The 27,485-nt window shown below is 51.4% G+C and overlaps 1 protein-coding gene across 4 annotated transcripts in view; it reads right to left on the bottom strand.

Moving 5' to 3' along the window:
• Positions 1 to 27,485, bottom strand: part of LOC118378502 (drebrin-like) — a 127,142-nt gene that overhangs the window by 20,955 nt on the left and 78,702 nt on the right. For 3 of the 4 annotated variants that reach the window (XM_052456979.1, XM_052456981.1, XM_052456982.1), the window contains exons 2-4: positions 17,054 to 17,109; positions 15,015 to 15,127; positions 1,186 to 1,275 (exon numbers count right to left, since the gene is read on the bottom strand). In XM_052456979.1, the coding sequence (XP_052312939.1) occupies positions 1,186 to 1,275; positions 15,015 to 15,127; positions 17,054 to 17,109 (259 nt within the window). The remainder of the gene's footprint in view (positions 1 to 1,185; positions 1,276 to 15,014; positions 15,128 to 17,053; positions 17,110 to 27,485) is intronic. The other variant, XM_052456980.1, reaches the window with a different exon arrangement.

Below are 27,485 nucleotides of genomic sequence, written 5' to 3'. Positions count from 1 at the left end.
GAGAGAGAAAGAGAGAGAGAAAGAAAGAGAGAGGGAGAGAGAGAGAGAGAGAGAGAGAGAGAGAGAGAGAGAGAGAGAGAGAGAGAGAGAGAGAGAGAGAGAGAGAGAGAGAGAGAGAGAGAGAGAGAGAGAGAGAGAGAGAGAGAGAGAGAGAGAGAGAGAGAGAGAGAGAGAGAGAGAGAGAGAGAGAGAGAGAGAGAGATAGAGAGAGACCTGACAGGTGTCTGCAACTTCCAGCTCGATAGAGTATTTTCAACCAGCTAACCCCACATTAAATCCAAGGCCAGAGCTGACAGTGTGAGCAAGCAGATCAGTCAGAATGGCCAGTGAAAAGAGCTGTTATGGAGAAGTTGCTTGACACTTCACATCAATTGACTGAAGGAATCTGTCTAGAGATTCCTTAAGCTCCATGGCCTTCACAGTCATGAGAAAAACTCTCTCTCTCTCAAACACACACACCCACCCCACACATACACACACACATTCAGGAGATATCATAGATAAAAGGCAGAGAGGATTTCTATTCAGCTTGCAACTACTGCCAAGCGCCTTGCTCACAATAACCATAGAGAGTGCTGTGTTAGTCATACATACATATACACACGTGCATGCACACACACACAGACACACTACAGTACAGACAGAGACACAGACACACTACAGACACAGACACTGTGCATCATCAGCTGACTGCCAGGTACTGTACGCAGGGATGCACACACACACTATCTCTACTGACCCTGTGGGCAGATCATTGGAATCACTCCTATACCCTTGAGACCACTGAGAAGAATCTCAATAGGAAGCTAGAAGCTAATGGCCCTATGTATGCTGCTCTGGTTTGGCTGGTGGAGGACAATACTGAGTCTTTCACACTAGGTTTTAGATCCACCATGTCACCCAGATGAATCACTGAAAAACCCTGAATGACAATCTGGGCCAATATTCATGAAACCTCTCAGAGTAGGGAATCAGTTTGTCTTTTTAGATCAGAATTAATAAGATAATGGACAGAGGGGAACTGATCAGAGATCAGCACTCTTACTCTGAGATACTTAAAAAATACGGGCCCAGAAGGGCAGATAGCATTCATCAAACAACATCAAATATGTTTTAATTTAGCTAGTCATCCAGGCTAGTTTTAATAAACAGTTTCAAAAGTCTTAGAGTAGCAGTTGGGTTTACCTCAGTGAGACTGACCTGGAAAAACTCTGCAATGTTAGCCACATGGCTGGCACACTGACACTTCCTGGCATCAGGCACATCCTCACCAACCTGGGAGAGGAGAGAGGGAAAGGAGAGAGGGAGTGGAGGGAGAGGAGAGAGGGACAGGGGGAGAGGGAGAAAGAGAGGGAGAGGGGGAGTGGAGGAGAGAGAGGAGACAGAGGGAGATGAGAGGGGGAGTGGGGGGGAGGAGAGAGGGAGAGGGGGAGAGGATAGGGAGAAAGAGAGGGAGAGGGGGAGTGGAGGAGAGAGAGGAGACAGAGGGAGATGAGAGGGGGAGTGGGGGGAGGGAGAGAGGGAGAGGAGAGGGAGAGGGGGAGAGGATAGGGAGAAAGAGAGGGAGAGGGGGAGTGGAGGAGGGAGAGGAGACAGAGGGAGATGAGAGGGGGAGTGGGGGAAGGGAGAGGAGACAGAGAGAAGAGAGGGAGACAAGAGGGGGAGTGGGGGGAGAGAGAAGAGAGAGGGAGAGAGAGTTAGAGAAGAGGGAGGGAGGAGACAGGGTTAGAGCTACTGTGTGTTTCCGACTTCAACAATACAGTAGTAGTGTCATCATCGCCGTCGACATCATCATCATCAATCAAAGTAACCACATTGAAAGGACTGGATGTGCTCTTTGTATTCTATTCAAATGTTGTCTTTGTGTCCAGTTTAACAGTAGTAATTATGAGTGAATGAAGCATTGTGTCTCAACAGGAACATTCCTGGTAGCATTACATGACCATGACCTATTCAAAACAACACAATGGCCACTGAATACATTAAAGGAATAGTGGAATACTAATCAACCATAAAAACACATGACTACTGAACTGGTACACCAATTCCAGGGCCATTCACCTCCTAGTTAATAACACATCTCTGGAGAACTTTTGTATTGAATCACATTGGAACTTATAATGAGGACCACAGGAAACTTAAATGTTCTGTTTTCTGTTTGAGAGGGGAGTTGATGGGTGACTGCAGTGCCTGAGAATTACAATACATCCAAAATGGAGGTTTGTAATAATGGACAAGAGACCCCAAATCTCACTCTAGAGCCGTCCTAAACTGTGACAGAGACCAGAGGGGATGTCTGGGCCTGTCACAAATACAGACACAGTAAGCCCAGTAGACTGTCTCAGACTGCCTGAGTTTCACTGGGCTGAATGGACACACACTGACAGGAGAGATGGAGGGCTGAGTGGACACACACTGACAGGAGAGACGGAGGGCTGAGTGGACACACACTGACAGGAGAGACGGAGGGCTGAGTGGACACACACTAACAGGAGAGATGGAGGGCTGAGTGGACACACACTGACAGGAGAGATGGAGGGCTGAGTGGACACACACTGACAGGAGAGATGGAGGGCTGAGTGGACACACACTAACAGGAGAGACGGAGGGCTGAGTGGACACACACTGACAGGAGAGATGGAGGGCTGAGTGGACACACACTGACAGGAGAGATGGAGGGCTGAGTGGACACACACTAACAGGAGAGATGGAGGGCTGAGTGGACACACACTGACAGGAGAGATGGAGGGCTGAGTGGACACACACTGACAGGAGAGATGGAGGGCTGAGTGGACACACACTGACAGGAGAGACGGAGGGCTGAGTGGACACACACTGACAGGAGAGACGGAGGGCTGAGTGGACACACACTGACAGGAGAGATGGAGGGCTGAGTGGACACACACTAACAGGAGAGATGGAGGGCTGAGTGGACACACACTAACAGGAGAGACGGAGGGCTGAGTGGACACACACTGACAGGAGAGATGGAGGGCTGAGTGGACACACACTGACAGGAGAGACGGAGGGCTGAGTGGACACACACTGACAGGAGAGATGGAGGGCTGAGTGGACACACACTAACAGGAGAGACGGAGGGCTGAGTGGACACACACTGACAGGAGGGAGGGAGGGCTGAGTGGACACACACTGACAGGAGAGATGGAGGGCTGAGTGGACACACACTGACAGGAGAGATGGAGGGCTGAGTGGACACACACTAACAGGAGAGATGGAGGGCTGAGTGGACACACACTGACAGGAGAGATGGAGGGCTGAGTGGACACACACTGACAGGAGAGATGGAGGGCTGAGTGGACACACACTAACAGGAGAGACGGAGGGCTGAGTGGACACACACTGACAGGAGGGAGGGAGGGCTGAGTGGACACACACTGACAGGAGAGATGGAGGGCTGAGTGGACACACACTGACAGGAGAGATGGAGGGCTGAGTGGACACACACTGACAGGAGAGATGGAGGGCTGAGTGGACACACACTGACAGGAGGGAGGGAGGGCTGAGTGGACACACACTGACAGGAGGGAGGGCTGAGTGGACACACTGACAGGAGAGATGGAGGGCTGAGTGGACACACACTGACAGGAGAGATGGAGGGCTGAGTGGACACACACTGACAGGAGAGATGGAGGGCTGAGTGGACACACACTGACAGGAGAGATGGAGGGCTGAGTGGACACACACTGACAGGAGGGAGGGAGGGCTGAGTGGACACACACTGACAGGAGGGAGGGCTGAGTGGACACACTGACAGGAGAGATGGAGGGCTGAGTGGACACACACTGACAGGAGAGATGGAGGGCTGAGTGGACACACACTGACAGGAGAGATGGAGGGCTGAATGGACACACACTAACAGGAGAGATGGAGGGCTGAGTGGACACACACTAACAGGAGAGACGGAGGGCTGAGTGGACACACACTGACAGGAGGGAGGGAGGGCTGAGTGGACACACACTGACAGGAGGGAGGGAGGGCTGAGTGGACACACACTGACAGGAGGGAGGGAGGGCGGAGTGGACACACACTGACAGGAGGGAGGGAGGGCTGAGTGGACACACACTGACAGGAGGGAGGGAGGGCTGAGTGGACACACACTGACAGGAGAGATGGAGGGCTGAGTGGACACACACTGACAGGAGGGAGGGAGGGCTGAGTGGACACACACTGACAGGAGGGAGGGAGGGCTGAGTGGACACACACTGACAGGAGGGAGGGAGGGCTGAGTGGACACACACTGACAGGAGGGAGGGAGGGCTGAGTGGACACACACTGAAAGGAGAGATGGAGGGCTGAGTGGACACACACTGACAGGAGAGACAGAGGGCTGAGTGGACACACACTGACATGAGGGAGGGAGGGCTGAGTGGACACACACTGACAGGAGAGACGGAGGGCTGAGTGGACACACTGACAGGAGAGACAGAGGGCTGAGTGGACACACACTGACAGGAGAGACGGAGGGCTGAGTGGACACACACTGACAGGAGAGACGGAGGGCTGAGTGGACACACTGACAGGAGGGAGATGGAGGGCTGAATGGACACACTGACAGGAGGGAGATGGAGGGCTGAGTGGACACACACTGACAGGAGGGAGATGGAGGGCTGAGTGGACACACTGACAGGGGGGAGATGGAGGGCTGAGTGGACACACTGACAGGAGGGAGATGGAGGGCTGAATGGACACACTGACAGGAGGGAGATGGAGGGCTGAGTGGACACACTGACAGGAGGGAGAGGGAGGGCTGAGTGGACACACACTGACAGGAGGGAGAGGGAGGGCTGAATGGACACACTGACAGGAGGGAGATGGAGGGCTGAATGGACACACACTGACAGGAGGGAGATGGAGGGCTGAGTGGACACACTGACAGGAGGGAGATGGAGGGCTGAGTGGACACACTGACAGGAGGGAGAGGGAGGGCTGAATGGACACACTGACAGGAGGGAGATGGAGGGCTGAGTGGACACACTGACAGGAGGGAGATGGAGGGCTGAGTGGACACACTGACAGGAGGGAGATGGAGGGCTGAGTGGACACACTGACAGGAGGGAGATGGAGGGCTGAGTGGACACACTGACAGGAGGGAGATGGAGGGCTGAGTGGACACACTGACAGGAGGGAGAGGGAGGGCTGAATGGACACACTGACAGGAGGGAGATGGAGGGCTGAGTGGACACACTGACAGGAGGGAGATGGAGGGCTGAGTGGACACACTGACAGGAGGGAGATGGAGGGCTGAGTGGACACACTGACAGGAGGGAGAGGGAGGGCTGAATGGACACACTGACAGGAGGGAGATGGAGGGCTGAGTGGACACACTGACAGGAGGGAGAGGGAGGGCTGAATGGACACACTGACAGGAGGGAGATGGAGGGCTGAGTGGACACACTGACAGGAGGGAGATGGAGGGCTGGATGGACACACTGACATGAGGGAGAGGGAGGGCTGAATGGACACACTGACAGGAGGGAGAGGGAGGGCTGGATGGACACACTGACATGAGGGAGAGGGAGGGCTGAATGGACACACTGACAGGAGGGAGAGGGAGGGCTGAATGGACACTGACAGGAGGGAGAGGGAGGGCTGAATGGACACTGACAGGAGGGAGAGGGAGGGCTGAATGGACACACTGACAGGAGGGAGAGGGAGGGCTGAATGGACACTGACAGGAGGGAGAGGGAGGGCTGAATGGACACTGACAGGAGGGAGAGGGAGGGCTGAATGGACACACACTGACATGAGGGAGGGAGGGCTGAATGGACACACACTGACAGGAGGGAGAGGGAGGGCTGAGTGGACACACTTACAGGAGGGAGGGAGGGCTGAGTGGACACACTTACAGGAGGGAGGGAGGGCTGAATGGACACACACTGACAGGAGGGAGAGGGAGGGCGGAGTGGACACACTGACAGGAGGGAGGGAGGGCTGAATGGACACACTGACAGGAGGGAGGGAGGGCTGAATGGACACACTGACAGGAGGGAGGGAGGGCTGAATGGACACACTGACAGGAGGGAGAGGGAGGGCTGAATGGACACTGACAGGAGGGAGGGAGGGCTGAATGGACACACTGACATGAGGGAGGGAGGGCTGAATGGACACACACTGACATGAGGGAGGGAGGGCTGAATGGACACACTGACAGGAGGGAGGGAGGGCTGAATGGACACACTGACATGAGGGAGGGAGGGCTGAATGGACACACACTGACATGAGGGAGGGAGGGCTGAATGGACACACTGACAGGAGGGAGAGGGAGGGCTGAATGGACACACACTGACATGAGGGAGGGAGGGCTGAATGGACACACACTGACAGGAGGGAGAGGGAGGGCTGAGTGGACACACTGACAGGAGGGAGAGGGAGGGCTGAGTGGACACACTGACAGGAGGGAGAGGGAGGGCTGAATGGACACACACTGACATGAGGGAGGGAGGGCTGAATGGACACACACTGACAGGAGGGAGAGGGAGGGCTGAGTGGACACACTGACAGGAGGGAGAGGGAGGGCTGAGTTGACACACTGACAGGAGGGAGAGTGAGGGCTGAATGGACACACTGACAGGAGGGAGAGGGAGGGCTGAATGGACACACTGACAGGAGGGAGAGGGAGGGCTGAATGGACACTGACAGGAGGGAGGGAGGGCTGAATGGACACACTGACATGAGGGAGGGAGGGCTGAATGGACACACTGACATGAGGGAGGGAGGGCTGAATGGACACACACTGACATGAGGGAGGGAGGGCTGAATGGACACACACTGACATGAGGGAGGGAGGGCTGAATGGACACACTGACAGGAGGGAGAGGGAGGGCTGAATGGACACACACTGACATGAGGGAGGGAGGGCTGAATGGACACACTGACATGAGGGAGGGAGGGCTGAATGGACACACTGACATGAGGGAGGGAGGGCTGAATGGACACACTGACATGAGGGAGGGAGGGCTGAATGGACACACTGACATGAGGGAGGGAGGGCTGAATGGACACACTGACATGAGGGAGGGAGGGCTGAATGGACACACACTGACATGAGGGAGGGAGGGCTGAATGGACACACACTGACATGAGGGAGGGAGGGCTGAATGGACACACTGACAGGAGGGAGAGGGAGGGCTGAATGGACACACACTGACATGAGGGAGGGAGGGCTGAATGGACACACACTGACAGGAGGGAGAGGGAGGGCTGAGTGGACACACACTGACAGGAGGGAGAGGGAGGGCTGAGTGGACACACTGACAGGAGGGAGAGGGAGGGCTGAGTGGACACTGACAGGAGGGAGAGTGAGGGCTGAATGGACACACTGACAGGAGGGAGATGGAGGGCTGAGTGGACACACTGACAGGAGGGAGAGGGAGGGCTGAGTGGACACACTGACAGGAGGGAGATGGAGGGCTGAGTGGACACACTGACAGGAGGGAGATGGAGGGCTGAATGGACACACTGACAGGAGGGAGAGGGAGGGCTGAATGGACACACTGACAGGAGGGAGATGGAGGGCTGAGTGGACACACTGACAGGAGGGAGAGGGAGGGCTGAATGGGCACACTGACAGGAGGGAGAGGGAGGGCTGAATGGACACTGACAGGAGGGAGAGGGAGGGCTGAATGGACACACACTGACATGAGGGAGGGAGGGCTGAATGGACACACACTGACAGGAGGGAGAGGGAGGGCTGAGTGGACACACTGACAGGAGGGAGGGAGGGCTGAATGGACACAATGCCATGAGGGAGGGAGGGCTGAATGGACACACACTGACAGGAGGGAGAGGGAGGGCTGAATGGACACACTGACAGGAGGGAGATGGAAGGCTGAGTGGACATACTGACAGGAGGGAGATGGAGGGCTGAATGGACACACTGACAGGAGGGAGATGGAGGGCTGAGTGGACACACTGACAGGAGGGAGAGGGAGGGCTGAATGGACACACTGACAGGAGGGAGATGGAGGGCTGAATGGACACACTGACAGGAGGGAGAGGGAGGGTTGAATGGACACACTGACAGGAGGGAGATGGAGGGCTGAATGGACACTGACAGGAGGGAGAGGGAGGGCTGAATGGACACTGACAGGAGGGAGAGGGAGGGCTGAATGGACACTGACAGGAGGGAGAGGGAGGGCTGAATGGACACTGACAGGAGGGAGAGGGAGGGCTGAATGGACACACTGACAGGAGGGAGTGGGAGGGCTGAATGGACACTGACAGGAGGGAGAGGGAGGGCTGAATGGACACTGACAGGAGGGAGAGGGAGGGCTGAATGGACACACTGACAGGAGGGAGAGGGAGGGCTGAATGGACACTGACAGGAGGGAGAGGGAGGGCTGAATGGACACTGACAGGAGGGAGAGGGAGGGCTGAATGGACACACACTGACATGAGGGAGGGAGGGCTGAATGGACACACACTGACATGAGGGAGGGAGGGCTGAGTGGACACACTGACAGGAGGGAGAGGGAGGGCTGAATGGACACAATGACAGGAGGGAGGGAGGGCTGAATGGACACACTGACAGGAGGGAGGGAGGGCTGAATGGACACAATGACAGGAGGGAGGGAGGGCTGAATGGACACACACTGACAGGAGGGAGAGGGAGGGCGGAGTGGACACACTGACAGGAGGGAGGGAGGGCTGAATGGACACACTGACAGGAGGGAGGGAGGGCTGAGTGGACACACTGACAGGAGGGAGGGAGGGCTGAATGGACACACTGACAGGAGGGAGAGGGAGGGCTGAATGGACACACTGACAGGAGGGAGGGAGGGCTGAATGGACACACTGACAGGAGGGAGAGGGAGGGCTGAATGGACACACTGACAGGAGGGAGAGGGAGGGCTGAATGGACACTGACAGGAGGGAGGGAGGGCTGAATGGACACACTGACATGAGGGAGGGAGGGCTGAATGGACACACTGACATGAGGGAGGGAGGGCTGAATGGACACACACTGACATGAGGGAGGGAGGGCTGAATGGACACACTGACAGGAGGGAGAGGGAGGGCTGAATGGACACACACTGACATGAGGGAGGGAGGGCTGAATGGACACACACTGACATGAGGGAGAGGGAGGGCTGAGTGGACACACACTGACATGAGGGAGAGGGAGGGCTGAATAGACACACACTGACATGAGGGAGAGGGAGGGCTGAATGGACACACACTGACAGGAGGGAGAGGGAGGGCTGAATGGACACACACTGACATGAGGGAGAGGGAGGGCTGAATGGACACACACTGACATGAGGGAGAGGGAGGGCTGAATGGACACACACTGACATGAGGGAGAGGGAGGGCTGAATGGACACACACTGACATGAGGGAGAGGGAGGGCTGAATGGACACACACTGACAGGAGGGAGAGGGAGGGCTGAATGGACACACACTGACATGAGGGAGGGAGGGCTGAATGGACACACACTGACATGAGGGAGAGGGAGGGCTGAATGGACACACACTGACATGAGGGAGAGGGAGGGCTGAATGGACACACACTGACAGGAGGGAGAGGGAGGGCTGAGTGGACACACTGACAGGAGGGAGAGGGAGGGCTGAGTGGACACACTGACAGGAGGGAGAGGGAGGGCTGAATGGACACACTGACAGGAGGGAGATGGAGGGCTGAGTGGACACACTGACAGGAGGGAGAGGGAGGGCTGAGTGGACACACTGACAGGAGGGAGATGGAGGGCTGAGTGGACACACTGACAGGAGGGAGAGGGAGGGCTGAATGGACACACTGACAGGAGGGAGATGGAGGGCTGAATGGACACACTGACAGGAGGGAGATGGAGGGCTGAGTGGACACACTGACAGGAGGGAGAGGGAGGGCTGAATGGGCACACTGACAGGAGGGAGAGGGAGAGGGAGGGCTGAGTGGACACACTGACAGGAGGGAGATGGAGGGCTGAATGGACACACTGACAGGAGGGAGATGGAGGGCTGAGTGGACACACTGACAGGAGGGAGATGGAGGGCTGAATGGACACACTGACAGGAGGGAGATGGAGGGCTGAATGGACACACTGACAGGAGGGAGATGGAGGGCTGAGTGGACACACTGACAGGAGGGAGATGGAGGGCTGAATGGGCACACTGACAGGAGGGAGAGGGAGGGCTGAGTGGACACACTGACAGGAGGGAGAGGGAGGGCTGAATGGACACACTGACAGGAGGGAGATGGAGGGCTGAGTGGACACACTGACAGGAGGGAGATGGAGGGCTGAGTGGACACACTGACATGAGGGAGAGGGAGGGCTGAATGGACACACACTGACATGAGGGAGAGGGAGGGCTGAATGGACACACTGACAGGAGGGAGAGGGAGGGCTGAATGGACACACACTGACAGGAGGGAGAGGGAGGGCTGAATGGACACACTGACATGAGGGAGATGGAGGGCTGAATGGACACACACTGACATGAGGGAGAGGGAGGGCTGAGTGGACACACTGACAGGAGGGAGAGGGAGGGCTGAGTGGACACACTGACATGAGGGAGATGGAGGGCTGAATGGACACACACTGACATGAGGGAGAGGGAGGGCTGAATGGACACACTGACAGGAGGGAGAGGGAGGGCTGAATGGACACACACTGACATGAGGGAGAGGGAGGGCTGGATGGACACACTGACAGGAGGGAGATGGAGGGCTGAATGGACACACTGACAGGAGGGAGAGGGAGGGCTGAATGGACACACACTGACAGGAGGGAGATGGAGAGCTGAATGGACACACTGACAGGAGGGAGAGGGAGGGCTGAATGGACACACTGACAGGAGGGAGATGGAGGGCTGAGTGGACACACTGACAGGAGGGAGATGGAGGGCTGAATGGACACACTGACAGGAGGGAGGGAGGGCTGAATGGACACACTGACAGGAGGGAGAGGGAGGGCTGAATGGACACACTGACAGGAGGGAGATGGAGGGCTGAGTGGACACACTGACAGGAGGGAGATGGAGGGCTGAATGGACACACTGACAGGAGGGAGGGAGGGCTGAGTGGACACACTGACATGAGGGAGAGGGAGGGCTGAGTGGACACACTGACATGAGGGAGAGGGAGGGCTGAAAGGACACACACTGACATGAGGGAGACGGAGGGCTGAGTGGACACACTGAAAGGAGGGAGAGGGAGGGCTGAATGGACACACTGACAGGAGGGAGATGGAGGGCTGAGTGGACACACTGACATGAGGGAGAGGGAGGGCTGAATGGACACACACTGACATGAGGGAGACGGAGGGCTGAGTGGACACACTGACATGAGGGAGAGGGAGGGCTGAATGGACACACACTGACATGAGGGAGACGGAGGGCTGAGTGGACACACTGACAGGAGGGAGAGGGAGGGCTGAATGGACACACTGACAGGAGGGAGAGGGAGAGGGAGGGCTGAGTGGACACACTGACAGGAGGGAGATGGAGGGCTGAGTGGACACACTGACAGGAGGGAGAGGGAGGGCTGAGTGGACACACTGACAGGAGGGAGATGGAGGGCTGAATGGACACACTGACATGAGGGAGAGGGAGGGCTGAATGGACACACACTGACAGGAGGGAGAGGGAGGGCTGAGTGGACACACTGACATGAGGGAGAGGGAGGGCTGAATGGACACACACTGACAGGAGGGAGAGGGAGGGCTGAATGGACACACTGACATGAGGGAGAGGGAGGGCTGAATGGACACACACTGACAGGAGGGAGAGGGAGGGCTGAGTGGACACACTGACATGAGGGAGATGGAGGGCTGAATGGACACACACTGACATGAGGGAGAGGGAGGGCTGAATGGACACACACTGACATGAGGGAGAGGGAGGGCTGAATGGACACACTGACATGAGGGAGAGGGAGGGCTGAATGGACACACTGACATGAGGGAGAGGGAGGGCTGAATGGACACACTGACATGAGGGAGATGGAGGGCTGAATGGACACACTGACATGAGGGAGAGGGAGGGCTGAATGGACACACTGACAGGAGGGAGATGGAGGGCTGAATGGACACACTGACATGAGGGAGAGGGAGGGCTGAATGGACACACTGACATGAGGGAGAGGGAGGGCTGAATGGACACACTGACAGGAGGGAGATGGAGGGCTGAATGGACACACACTGACATGAGGGAGAGGGAGGGCTGAATGGACACACTGACATGAGGGAGAGGGAGGGCTGAATGGACACACTGACATGAGGGAGAGGGAGGGCTGAATGGACACACTGACAGGAGGGAGATGGAGGGCTGAATGGACACACTGACATGAGGGAGAGGGAGGGCTGAATGGACACACTGACAGGAGGGAGAGGGAGGGCTGAATGGACACACTGACAGGAGGGAGATGGAGGGCTGGGTGGACACACTGACATGAGGGAGAGGGAGGGCTGAATGGACACACTGACAGGAGGGAGAGGGAGGGCTGAATGGACACACTGACATGAGGGAGAGGGAGGGCTGAATGGACACACACTGACAGGAGGGAGATGGAGGGCTGAATGGACACACACTGACAGGAGGGAGATGGAGGGCTGAATGGACACACACTGACAGGAGGGAGATGGAGGGCTGAGTGGACACACTGACATGAGGGAGAGGGAGGGCTGAATGGACACACACTGACAGGAGGGAGATGGAGGGCTGAATGGACACACACTGACAGGAGGGAGATGGAGGGCTGAATGGACACACACTGACAGGAGGGAGATGGAGGGCTGAATGGACACACACTGACAGGAGGGAGATGGAGGGCTGAGTGGACACACTGACAGGAGGGAGAGGGAGGGCTGAATGGACACACTGACAGGAGGGAGAGGGAGGGCTGAATGGACACACTGACATGAGGGAGAGGGAGGGCTGAATGGACACACACTGATAGGAGGGAGAGGGAGGGCTGAATGGACACACTGACAGGAGGGAGATGGAGGGCTGAGTGGACACACACTGACAGGAGGGAGAGGGAGGGCTGAATGGACACACTGACAGGAGGGAGAGGGAGGGCTGAATGGACACACACTGACAGGAGGGAGAGGGAGGGCTGAATGGACACACTGACAGGAGGGAGAGGGAGGGCTGAATGGACACACACTGACATGAGGGAGAGGGAGGGCTGAATGGACACACTGACAGGAGGGAGAGGGAGGGCTGAATGGACACACACTGACAGGAGGGAGATGGAGGGCTGAATGGACACACACTGACAGGAGGGAGATGGAGGGCTGAGTGGACACACTGACATGAGGGAGAGGGAGGGCTGAATGGACACACTGACAGGAGGGAGAGGGAGGGCTGAATGGACACACTGACATGAGGGAGAGGGAGGGCTGAATGGACACACACTGATAGGAGGGAGAGGGAGGGCTGAATGGACACACTGACAGGAGGGAGATGGAGGGCTGAGTGGACACATTGACATGAGGGAGAGGGAGGGCTGAATGGACACACACTGACATGAGGGAGAGGGAGGGCTGAATGGACACACTGACAGGAGGGAGAGGGAGGGCTGAGTGGACACACTGACAGGAGGGAGATGGAGGGCTGAGTGGACACACTGACATGAGGGAGAGGGAGGGCTGAATGGACACACACTGACATGAGGGAGAGGGAGGGCTGAATGGACACACTGACATGAGGGAGAGGGAGGGCTGAATGGACACACTGACAGGAGGGAGAGGGAGGGCTGAATGGACACACTGACATGAGGGAGAGGGAGGGCTGAATGGACACACACTGACAGGAGGGAGAGGGAGGGCTGGATGGACACACTGACAGGAGGGAGGGAGGGCTGAGTGGACACACTGACAGGAGGGAGATGGAGGGCTGAATGGACACTGACAGGAGGGAGAGGGAGGGCTGAATGGACACTGACAGGAGGGAGAGGGAGGGCTGAATGGACACACTGACAGGAGGGAGAGGGAGGGCTGAATGGACACACTGACAGGAGGGAGAGGGAGGGCTGAATGGACACTGACAGGAGGGAGGGAGGGCTGAATGGACACACTGACAGGAGGGAGAGGGAGGGCTGAATGGACACACTGACAGGAGGGAGAGGGAGAGCTGAATGGACACACACTGACAGGAGGGAGGGAGGGCTGAATGGACACACTGACAGGAGGGAGAGGGAGGGCTGAATGGACACACTGACAGGAGGGAGAGGGAAGGCTGAATGGACACACTGACAGGAGGGAGAGGGAGGGCTGAATGGACACACACTGACATGAGGGAGAGGGAGGGCTGAATGGACACACACTGACAGGAGGGAGGGAGGGCTGAATGGACACACTGACAGGAGGGAGAGGGAGGGCTGAATGGACACACTGACAGGAGGGAGAGGGAAGGCTGAATGGACACACTGACAGGAGGGAGAGGGAGGGCTGAATGGACACACACTGACATGAGGGAGAGGGAGGGCTGAATGGACACACACTGACAGGAGGGAGGGAGGGCTGAGTGGACACACTGACAGGAGGGAGAGGGAGGGCTGATTGGACACACTGACAGGAGGGAGGGAGGGCTGAATGGACACACTGATAGGAGGGAGAGGGAGGGCTGAATGGACACACACTGACAGGAGGGAGAGGGAGGGCTGAGTGGACACACTGACAGGAGGGAGAGGGAGGGCTGAATGGACACACTGACAGGAGGGAGAGGGAGGGCTGAGTGGACACACTGACAGGAGGGAGGGAGGGCTGAATGGACACATACAGTTTACCTATAGAGTCATACAGATGTTGTTACACATGTACAGTACACACACATTTGTAGACCTACATTAACTGCACAAACACACACATTTATAGACATACATATACTGTACTAACGCACACATGCACACCTATGCACAGACGCACACACACACACACACACACACACACACACACACACACACACACACACACACACACACACACACACACACACACACACACACACACACACACACACACACACACACACACACACACACACAGTCTCACCCAGTTGATGAGGACGTAGCGCAGCAGTGCGGCCATGGGCTCCTTCAGGCTGCAGAAGCCGTACATGACCCGGCCATTATCGAAGGTCACTGTGATCTCTGGTAGACCTCCAGCTAGAGGAGAAGGGGAGGAGGAGAAGAGGGGGAGAGAGAGGAGGGGTAAGGAGAGTAGGAGGAAGACGAGGAGAGGGAGAGGAGGGTGGAATCGGAGGGAGAAAAAACTGATGAGAAGAATGAGAGGTCGTGTTTACAGAAAAACACATCACTACCATCTCAAGGCTGATCTGACCATTCACACTGACACAGTCTATGTCCTCCTCCACATTATGTGGCCCAGTGCTCTTCAGCGACTCACAGTTCAATGCTCCTACGGTATTATGTTCCAGGTACAAACTAGCCTGGTGGAACCAGCCAGGTTGTATGATAGTTCACTTTCTATTTCACCTTTTATTTATCTAGGCAAGTCAGTTAAGAACAAATTCTTATTTTCAATGACCGCCTAGGTTTAACTGCCTGTTCAGGGGCAGAACGACAGATTTGTACCATGTCAGCTCAGGGTTTGAACTTGCAACCTTCCGGTTACTAGCCCAACGCACTAACCACTAGGCTACCCTGCCGCCCCATCAGCAGCTCTCTGCCCTATATGATCCTTACCGCTACCATCCAATATAATCATTCAATAGCTTGATATTGATAGTTCTGACTGGTTGGTGGGCTGATGCATTTCCTTCATGACTTACACTGAGGAGAGCTGCAGTCTGGTAGCATTGAAAATAGGCAACTTCCAATGAGCTGTTGTCAACTGTAACAATGAGCTGTTGTCAACTGTAACAATGAGCTGTTGTCAACTGTAACAATGAGCTGTTGTCAACTGTAACAATGAGCTGTTGTCAACTGTAACAATGAGCTGTTGTCAACTGTAACAATGAGCTGTTGTCAACTGTAACAATGAGCTGTTGTCAACTGTAACAATGAGCTGTTGTCAACTGTAACAATGAGCTGTTGTCAACTTTAACAATGAGCTGTTGTCAACTGTAACAATGAGCTGTTGTCAACTGTAACAATGAGCTGTTGTCAACTGTAACAATGAGCTGTTGAAACATTAACATCTCTTCGATGGTAAATGTATTGAGATGGAAAGACCGCTGACTGTGGTTGGGTCAAGTAGGATGGGGACTAGAGTGCAGACACATAAACACAGACTTGCGTCCTAAACAGGGTCATGATGAGCCCTGAGACAGACGCCCACACTCACACCTGACTGCTCCAACGCAAGTGAACAGAGCTGACACCAATGCCATCACACACTCACAAACACACTCCAAACCCCATCTGTCCAATCAGAGTCAGGTCTCACTGGTCCAGCCCGTCCACTCCACCTACTCTACACCAATAGGATGACTGATAGGTCTGCCTTACCACCATCATATGCATGGCAATAAATCATGCTTCGTGTGTGGGATGCTGTGTATCCCAGAGCTTTCCCAGGTTCCAACCCTCCACTAATAGTGTATCTCACAAGACCAGGCCAAGCTGGTCTCCCAGACTTGATTAACAGAGCAGTGTGAGGAGATATGGATCACTGTTATTAACAGGCATAATAATCAACTTTGCGTGGACCTGCAACCGATAGATCACTGGTTTAAATCCTCGAGCCCACTAGGTAAAAAAACGTAACCCTAATCGCTCCTGTAAATGACTTAATGACTAAAATGTCAAATGTACAAAAATGTAATAATGATTATGCCTTCCTAATGGAATAGTTAGCATCTCAACAAAACATGATTTCCTTTTCATGTGATTGTTAACACCGACAACAATGGCTGGCTGTCACCTTCAATGGAGGCCTCAAAGCTAGTGAGTATGCCCTCTGCTGACACATTTCCCCTCCAGACAAACAGTCATTATTAGTCCGTTGCAGGCTCTTTACCCTCATCTCCATACATGTTATCAATGCAAGAGGCACAGAGAGTACAGTGGAAACAAATCAACCAGAACAACAATCAATCATCTTCAGATCTCATGGTGGAGTTCGCTTACCTCCTGATGATGCCAGAGTCAAATCATTGCTGTTGCCCTCATATGAGAACAAGGCCCTGCATGAGAGAAACACACAGAGAGAGAGAGACCGTCAGACTTTTAGACTCCAGAACAACACAGCATCCAAGCATAACAGCCATACTGTCTTTGACCAGAACGTTCTCCAGTATGATTCTATTTTACATTCATACAGTGGTAACTATATGAACAAGGGGAGGGAGAGGGTACGGGTTGGAACACGCTCCACTCAAGGCCAATACTCTACACACCAGTTCACGGGTGCTGTTAGTCCTGAGGAGTGGATAGGAGAGAGAATGGCATCATCTATTCACTTAGCTGTGTAAGAAGGTAATGCCTGGAGCGATTAACTAGCTTTAGAAAAAAATCAAATTTCAATGAATTCTGCTGGTTTTACGGCATTAGATAGAAAGGTACTCAGGCTAAACTGCCGGTATTATTGTTCCCATTCTGAAGACAATGAGAGGAGATAGAGACATCGAATTATTATCTGAATAGAGCAATGCAGTGAGACTCTATTACCCAGAATTCTACACACACAGAGAGAGAGAGAGAGAGACAGAGAGAGAGAGAGAGAGACAGAGAGAGATATAGAGATGTGTGTGTGTGTGTGTGTAGGTAGATATGTGCGCACGCACGTGTGAGACAATAAACAGATTATAAACATGTTTAATTAATGACTGTGGGAATACAGTCTCTCTTCCGCCTGGATTATAGTGGGACCATCGCATACCAGCACTCTAGTAATAATACACACACGTACACACACAGGCAAGGGGTGAATGAAGGAGAGTGGGATTACTGTATGCCAGCAAGGCAGGAACAGACATCCTACATTTCCAGATGAATCTGGTTGACCTTCCTCTATGATGTACTGTAGTGTCTGTTCAGCCAGCCATGAGGCTTCTATCATAAGGACTGGCTAATCCCTCTCTGTTTCTCTTCATCCCCTCATCCCTTTGTGTCTCCAATCTCCTTCCCTCTCACTCCCTCCTTCCCTCACACTCCCTCCTTCCCTCTCATTCCCTCCTTCCCTCTCACTCCCTCCCGCCTTCCCTCACTCCCTCCTTCCCTCTCACTCCCTCCCTCCTTCCCTCTCACTCCCTCCCTCCTTCCTTCCCTCTCACTCCCTCCTTCCCTCTCACTCCCTCCTTCCCTCTCACTCCCTCCCTCCTTCCCTCTCACTCCCTCCCTCCCTCTCTCCTTCCCTCTCTCTCCCTCCTTCCCTCTCACTCCCTCCTTCCCTCTTTCTCCCTCCTTCCCTCTCACTCCCTCCCTCCTTCCCTCTCACTCCCTCCCTCCTTCCCTCTCACTCCCTCCCTCCTTCCCTCTCACTCCCTCCCTCCTTCCCTCTCACTCCCTCCCTCCTTCCCTCTCACTCCCTCCCTCCTTCCCTCTCTCTCCCTCCTTCCCTCTCACTCCCTCCTTCCCTCTCACTCCCTCCTTCCCTCTCACTCTCTCCTTCCCTCTCTCCCTCCTTCCCTCTTTCTCCCTCCTTCCCTCTCACTCCCTCCTTCCCTCTCACTCCCTCCTTCCCTCTCACTCTCTCCTTCCCTCTCTCCCTCCTTCCCTCTCACTCCCTCCTTCCCTCACTCCCTCCTTCCCTCACTCACTCCTTCCCTCTCACTCCCTCCATCCCTCACTCCCTCCTTCCCTCTCACTCCCTCCTTCACTCTCACTCCCTCCTTCCCTCACTCCCTCCTTCCCTCAATCCCTCACTCCCTCCTTCCCTCTCTCCCTCCTTCCCTCTCTCCCTCCTTCCCTCTCTCCCTCCTTCCCTCCTTCCCTCTCTCCCTCAGTCTCCAAGTGTATAGGTCTGCAAGGCCTTAATGGTCCTGTCTCTCAGACCAGCTGTCCTTTCTCTTCTCGTCTCTGCAGGGTTCTCTCTCTCTCTCTCTCTTTCTCAATTCAATTTCAATGTAAGGGCTTTATTGTCATGGGAAACATATGGTAACATTGCCAAAGTGATTGAAATAAATAATAAACAAAAGTGAAATAAAAAATAAAAATAAACAGTAAACATTACAATCACAGAAGTTCCAAAAGAATAAAAACATTTCAAATTTCATATTACAGTATATCACAAAAGTGAGTACACCCCTCACATTTTTGTAAATATTTGAGTATATCTTTTCATGTGACAACACTGAAGAAATGACACTTTGCTACAATGTAAAGTAGTGAGTGTACAGCTTGTATAACAGTGTAAATTTGCTGTCCCCTCAAAATAACTCAACACACAGCCATTAATGTCTAAACCGCTGGCAACAAAAGTGAGTACACCCCTAAGTGAAAATGTCCAAATTGGGCCCAATTAGCCATTTTCCCTCCCCGGTGTCATGTGACTTGTTAGTGTTACAAGGTCTCAGGTGTGAATGGGGGTCAGGTTTGTTAAATTTGGTGTCATCGCTCTCACACGCCCTCATACTGACTGGTCACTGGAAGTTCAACATGCACCTCATGGCAAAGAACTCTCTGAGGATCTGAAAAAAGAATTGTTGCTCTACATAAAGATGGCCTGGGCTATAAGAAGATTGCCAAGACCCTGAAACTGAGCTGCAGCACGGTGGCCAAGACCATACAGCGGTTTAACTGGACAGGTTCCACTCAGAACAGGCCTCGCCATGGTCGACCAAAGAAGTTGAGTGCACGTGCTCAGTGTCATATCCAGAGGTTGTCTTTGGGAAATAGACGTATGAGTGCTGCCAGCATTGCTGCAGAGGTTGAAGGGGTGTGGGGTCAGCCTGTCAGTGCTCAGACCATACGCCGTACACTGCATCAAATTGGTCTGCATGGCTGTCGTCCCAGAAGGAAGCCTCTTCTAAAGATGATGCACAAGAAAGCCTGCAAACAGTTTGCTGAAGACAAGCAGACTAAGGACATGGATTACTGGATTCATGTCCTGTGGTCTGATGAGACCAAGGTAAACTTATTTGGTTCAGATGGTGTCAAGCTCTAGGCAACCAGGTGAGGAGTACAAAGACAAGTGTGTCTTGCCTACAGTCAATCATGGTGGTGGGAGTGTCATGGTCTGGGGCTGCATGAGTGCTGCCGGCACTGGGGAGCTACAGTTCATTGAGGGAACCATGAATGCCAACATGTACTGTGACATACTGAAGCAGAGCATGATCCCCTCCCTTCGGAGACTGGGGCGCAGGGCAGTATTCCAACATGATAACGACCCCAAACACATCTCCAAGACGACCACTGCCTTGCTAAAGAAGCTGAGGGTAAAGGTGATGGACTGGCCAAGCATGTCTCCAGACCTAAACCCTATTGAGCATCTGTGGGTTATCCTCAAACGGAAGGTGGAGGAGTGCAAGGTCTCTAACATCCACCAGCTCCATAATGTTGTCATAGAGGAGTGGAAGAGGACTCCAGTGGCAACCTGTGAAGCTCTGGTGAACTCCATGCCCAAGAGGGTTAAGGCAGTGCTGGAAAATTATGGTGGCCACACAAAATATTGACACTTTGGGCCCAATTTGGACATTTTCACTTAGGGGTGTACTCACTTTTGTTGCCAGCGGTTTAGACATTAATGGCTGTGTGTTGAGTTATTTTGAGGGGACAGCAAATTTACACGGTTATACAAGCTGTACACTCCCTACTTTACATTGTAGCAAAGTGTCATTTCTTCAGTGTTGTCACATGAAAAGATATACTCAAATATTTACAAAAATGTGAGGGGTGTACTCACTTTTGTGATATACTGTATGTCTATATACAGTGTTGCAATGATTTGCAAATATTTTAAGTACAAAAGTAAATCAAAATAAATATGAGTTGTATTTACAATGGTGTTTGTTCTTCTGGTTGCCCCTTTCTTGTGGCAATAGGTCACAAATTTTGCTGCTGTGATAGCACACTGTGGTATTTCACCCAGTAGATATGGGAGTTTATCAAAATTGGGTTTGTTTTAGAATTTTTGGTGGATTTGTGTAATCTGAGGGAAATATGTGTCTCTAATATGGTCATACATTTGGCAGGTTAGGAAGTGCAGCTCAGTTTCCACCTCATTTTGTGGGCAGTGAGCAGATAGCCTGTCTTCTCTTGAGAGCCATGTCTACCTACAACGGCCTTTCTCAGGTCTGCCTACAAGGCTATGGTCACTGAGTCTGTACATAGTCAAAGCTTTCCTTAAGTTTGGGTCAGTCACAGTGGTCAGGTATTCTGCCACTGAGTACTCTCTGTTTAGGGCCAAATAGCATTCAAGTTTGCTCTATTTTTTTGTTCATTCTTTCCAATGTGTCAAGTAATTATCTTTTTGTTTTCTCATGATTTGGTTGGGTCTAATTGTGCTGCTGTCCTGCGGCTCTGTGGGGTGTGTTTGTGAACAGAGGCCCAGGACCAGCTTGCTTAGGGGACTCTTCTCCAGGTTCATCTCTCTGTAGGTGATGGCTTTGTTATGGAAGGTTTGGGAATCGCTTCCTTTTAGGTGGTTGTAGAATTGAACATCTCTTTTCGGTATTTTGATAATTAGTGGGTATCGGCCTAATTCTGCTCTGCATGCATTATTTGGTGTTCTACGTTGTACGCAAAGGATATTTTTGCAGAATTCTGCATGCAGAGTCTCAATTTGGTGTTTGTTCCATTTTGTGAAATCTTGGTTGGTGAGCGGACCCCTGACCTCACAACCATAAAGGGCAATGGATTCTATAACTGATTCAAGTATTTTTAGCCAGATGCTAATTGGTATGTCGAATTTTCTGTTCCTTTTGATTGCCTAGAAGGCCCTTCTTGCCTTGTCTCTTAGCTCGTTCAAAGCTTTGTGGAAGTTACCTGTGGCGCTGATGTTTAGGCTGAGGCGTGTTTAGTTTTTTGTGTGCTCTAGGGCAACGGTGTCAAGATGGAATATGTATTTATGGTCCTGGCGACTGGACCTTTTTTGGAACACCATTATTTTTGTCTTACTGAGATTTAACTTCCTCCCCCTACACTTTTCCCCCTTACATTATTGAAGCCATACTGTAAGTACTGTTTAAGGATCACTTAAAGCCTGTTGTATTCAAGCCACCCTTCAGTCTCCTTACTTTGTATCAATTTCTGTCCCCAGAAGGCAGCTATAGCAGAGCAGGCCTCTCTCTGGCTGGCCTAACCCTCCCCATCCCCCTCTCCTCTCCCCACCCCAGCCCACCACACCCAGTAGCTCATCTACAGTCTGTCTGGGACACACCAGGGCCAATGAGCTGAGAAAAGACTGGGATGCAGGGTGACAATGGAGAGAGAGAGAAAATAAGAGAGATAATGAGAGAGAGAGAGAGAGAGAGAGAGAGAGAGAGGGGAAGAGTCAGAGAGAGAGATAGTGTGGGGAGGAAGAAAGAGAAAGATAGGGGTGAAAGAGAAGGATAGACATGGCGAGAGAGAGGGAGAGAAAGAGACAGAAATTGGAGGTAGAGAAACCGAGAGAGAGAATGTGTGAGCTCGTTCACGTGTAGAACTATAAATAATTCCCTTTAAAGCAGACTCCTTTTATTATTCATAAAAGACTGGCATGACCTAGAAACAGCTCTGCTCTGTGGAGCCTATGTCACTGGGCCTGGAGAGAGAGAGAGAGAGAGAGAGAGAGAGAGAGAGAGAGAGAGAGAGAGAGAGAGAGAGAGAGAGAGAGAGAGAGAGACTGCATGGGAGCTGGAGTGAGGGAGTGAGAGAATGCATGGGAGCTGGAGTGAGGGTGTGAGAGAATGCATGGGAGCTGGAGTGAGGGTGTGAGAGAATGCAGGGGAGCGGGGGTGAGGGTGTGAGAAAATGCAGGGGAGCGGGGTGAGGGTGTGAGAAAATGCAGGGGAGCGGGGTGCGGGAGCGAGAGTGAGGGTGCTGGGGCCCTCCTCTATTGTCTCCCATGGTGGGAAAGAGGGAATGAGCGGGCTGGGACTGAGAGTCCCTCACTATAGACTAATTACACTTCAATATCAGAGAGGAGGACTAAAAACAAGAAAACAAGACTCCAGGGGGGAGGAGGGGCAGAGAATGTGAGCAAGAAATAGAAACAGAGAAAGGGATATGATGAAGATGGGGTAGAGACAGGAAATTAGAAACTAATAGAGAGGGTAGATAGAGAGCTGAAACACTGTGGAAAACCCAGCAGATAGCCTATTAGTGTGAGTCTCTCAGTCTCCTCTCTGCTAATAGTGCTGTAGATGGAGGGAGAGTGATGGAGAGATGGAGCAAGAGATCAATGGTATCAGAGGAGAAGAAGAGAGGAAGACATACCAATAGGCCGTCAGCAGTCAAATAGATTTAATTCGAACCCCCCGCAACTCATTTCAGAACCATGTCATCGATGATCAAGCCGACGCTCGCCCCCAGCACAAACAACTAATCTGATTGGCTCTCGGAGGGTCATGGTGTCCAATCAGGGCTGTTTGTCATGACAAAGCTCTTCCCTTCTAGGAAGGTGAGTCAACATTTCCTAAACACCACCTGAAGCGGCCGGCAGAGACAAAATAATCCAATACAGACGCCACATCTTGCTTTAATAAAGGTTTCGTATGTTGAAAGCTGCTCTAATGTCCACACACAAAGCAATAGTGTGCCAGGTTGTTTTTCCCAAAACGAAGTCGGGTGGCTCAGCCCAAATACATGCACCTCCTGTCATGACTCTCCTGATCCGAAGTATCAGGTTACAGTGGGCCCGCTCTACAGCGCCCTCTCTCTCCCACAGAGGGGGAGAGGGGTGAAGTTGGCCGTTTTATGACGGTCCTAAATACATGGTAGAAACTCTGCTTTATGGCTCTGCAGGTTGGAGAGGAAAGAAACATTTTGTTACAAGGAGATTCCTGGCGTCTAAACTCCAACATCAAAAGGCTGGACAATATTTCTATAATCCAAACCTTTTTTTTGTTTTACCTTTATTTAACCAGGCAAGTCAGTTAAGAACAAATTCTTATTTTCAATGATGGCTAGGAACAGTGGGTTAACTGCCTGTTCAGGGGCAGAATGACAGATTTGTACCTTGTCAGCTCGGGGATTTGAACTTGCAACCTTCCAGTTACTAGTCCAACGCTCTAACCACTAGGCTACCCTGCCGCCCCATTGGGAATAGTCCATGGTTATTTAAAGAATAACAATGTCCAACAGTTATTGTTTTGTGATATCATGAAGGACGGTATAACTAAATAACTGTACCTCTACAAATGTATACATCCCAGTTATCAGATTCACATTTAAATGTTGTGGAACTTATATGATTAAATATGAAACTATTTGTGAGAAGACGTAATGTGATGTTAGCCTTCCAAATGAGAGACTAGTTTTCCATATAACATCTTAACCAATCAGTGACCACAACCATGTGAGCAGAGACATTATGTTGGTGTCATGGGATGCCACTTTTGCCAGAGTGCATTAACATATTAACATATTACACCAAGCAGGCGGACGGTGTTGAACCGGACGTCACGAATGGCTAGAATCTACGAGACCAGAAAAACGTGGAGTGTGGCTGCACGTTGAAATGGTAGGAATTTAAATCTCTAGAGGCCAGTACATTGTCGGGTTGCTACGGTTGTGTAAAATGGTTCAAGCTCTATATTATACCAATGTGACCGACAGAGTGAGCTGAAAGGTACGAAATGGTTAGAAACTATGAAACTCTCTCTCGAGAAGAAGACGACACAGGAACATTCAGTCTGTAGCTGTTTAAGTACTTTTGTCTAGTAAACTCGTCAGAGAACCACCGGGTGGTACTCTGAAAGATCCATTCTAACGAACACTTCCTGTGGAAGATTCGGTCTAACAGACACTCCGAGACAGAGAAGCTACAGCTACAAAGGACATGGTGACCTCTGTTGGACAACCAGAAACTTACATAAACAGAGACTTTCTATCTAATTACTCCTCGTAGATGGGTCGAGTGTTGTCAACAGAGAGACAGCAAAGACATACAGACGTAAATATGCACACTGCAATTTTTCCGAATGAGCGGCCGTTCATGTGCAAAGTATTCGCATTTCCATGAGCATAGTTATCAGCTGTGTGTACGATAATGGAATTCCTTTGGCTTTACCTTTCCCTCTCTTTTGAATCCGCCAATTTGTGTTCAGGCCATCATATCGGTTTAGTCCCCTAGGGACTTTTCATTGCATTGTGTAGTAATCAATGTGTAAACTATCCTGTTTGTGTGTTTATGTAATTCTGTGTGATTATTTAGTCAGTTAGTGAATAAATAATTAAGCCAATTTGTATATCGCTGATTCAACATTTATTCTAGGGTTTGTGCAGATATCCAAGAGTTTTGCGATATTCAGAATGAGACTGATAAGGTTAAAAAAGAATGAATGAATTGACTGTGACTGATGTAAGAGATATTTATATCTTTAGAGTTTAGTCGGGAGATAGTAACTTGTTAAATAACTTTTCCCGTGGTGCCCCAGATTACTATTTAATTCATTGTTATATGATTAATTTAATCACGTAATGATTGAACGTGGTATGTAATTATTTTATAAAATAACAGTCAAACACATTAATGATAGTCACGACACGACACTCCCATTGGTGACAGATGGGTCAGAAGATGGGTCATATAGGTGGAGGAGTTCTAACTGTGTGGCTGACTAGTACTGGCTCAGCGAGTTCATATCCTTATGGATGGGGAGGAATTTTGAGATTGGAACTCTGATTGTGTGTATTTAACAGGTTGACTCCAGGGGCACCTCAGCTGTCAATCACAGTGAGTGGGTCTCTATGGGAGGGCTTTACATGTACAGTTGAAGTCGGAAGTTTACATTCACTTAGGTTGGAGTCATTAAAACTCATTTTTCAACCACTCCACAAATTTCTTGTTAACAAACTATAGTTTTGGCAAGTCGGTTAGGACATGACACAAGTAATTTTTCCAACAATTGTTTACAGACAGATTATTTAACTTAGAATTCACTGTATCACAATTCCAGTGGGTCAGAAGTTTACATACACTAAGTTGACTGTGCCTTTAAACAGCTTGGAAAATTCCAGAAAATAATGTCATGGCTTTAGAAGCTTCTGATGGGCTAATTGACATCATTTGAGTCAATTGGAGGTGTAGCTGTGGATGTATTTCAAGGCCTACCTTCAAACCCAATGCCTCTTTGCTTGACATAATAGGAAAATCAAAAGAAATCAGCCAAGACCTCAGAAAAATATTGTAGACCTCCACAAGTCTGGTTCATCCTTGGGAGCAATTTCCAAATGCCTGAAGGTACCATGTTCATCTGTACAAACAATAACACGCAAGTATAAACACCATAGGACCACGCAGCTGTCATACCGCTCAGGAAGGAGACGCATTCTGTCTTCTAGAGATGAATGTACTTTGGTGCGAAAAGTGCAAATCAATCCCTGAACAACAGCAAAGGACCTTGTGGAGATGCTGGAGGAAAAAAGTACAAAAGTATCTATATCCACAGTAAAACGAGTCCTATATCGACATAACCTGAAAGGCCGCTAAGCAAGGAAGAAGCCACTGCTTCAAAACCGCCATAAAAAAGACAGACTGGTTTGCAACTGCACATGGGGACAAAGATCATACTTTTTGGAGAAATGTCCTCTGGTCTGAAGAAACAGAAATAGAACTGTAAGGCCATAATGCCGTTTATTATGTTTGGAGGAAAAAGGGGGAGGCTTGCAAGCCGAAGAACACCATCCCAACCGTGAAGCACGGGAGTGGCAGCATTATGTTGTGGGGGTGCTTTGCTGCAGGAGGGACTGGTGCACTTCACAAATAGACGATATATTGATATATTGAAGCAACATCTCCCAAATGGACAATGACCCCAAGCATACTTCCAAAGTTGTGGCAAAATGGCTTAAGGACAACAAAGTCAAGGTATTGGAGTGGCCATCACAAATCCCTGACCTCAATCCTATAGAAAATTTGTGGGCAGAACTGAAAAAGCGTGTTCGAGCAAGGAGGCCTACAAACCTGACTCAATTACACCAACTCTGTCAGGAGGAATGGGCCAAAATTCACCCAACTTATTGTGGGAAGCTTGTGGAAGGTTACCCAAAACGTTTGACCCAAGTTAAACAATTTAAAGGCAATGCTACCAAATACTAATTGAGTGTATGTAATCTTTTGACCCACTGGGAATGTGGTGAGAGAAATAAAAGCTGAAATAAATCCTTCTCTCTACTATTATTCTGACATTTCACATTCTTAAAATAAACTGGTGATCCTAACTGACAAAGACAGGGCATTTTTACTAGGATTAAATGTCAGGATTTGTGAAAAACTGAGTTTAAATGTATTTGGCTAAGGTGTACGTAAACTTCAGACTGTATGTTGAATCTTCCTGAGGCAGAGGGGACATTAGGGCAAGTGTTATAAGGTGAATGCACCAATTTGTAAGTCGCTCTGGATAAGAGCGTCTGCTAAATGACTTAAATGTAAATGTAAATTTAATATAGGGAGGAAAAGGACTGTCGTTGCTCCAAC

This window comes from Oncorhynchus keta, chromosome 11 (genome assembly GCF_023373465.1).
Source record: "Oncorhynchus keta strain PuntledgeMale-10-30-2019 chromosome 11, Oket_V2, whole genome shotgun sequence".
Taxonomy (NCBI): Eukaryota; Metazoa; Chordata; class Actinopteri; order Salmoniformes; family Salmonidae; genus Oncorhynchus; species Oncorhynchus keta.
The sequence above is the reverse complement of the archived record's forward strand: the minus strand, read 5'-3'. Positions and strand labels throughout refer to the sequence as shown.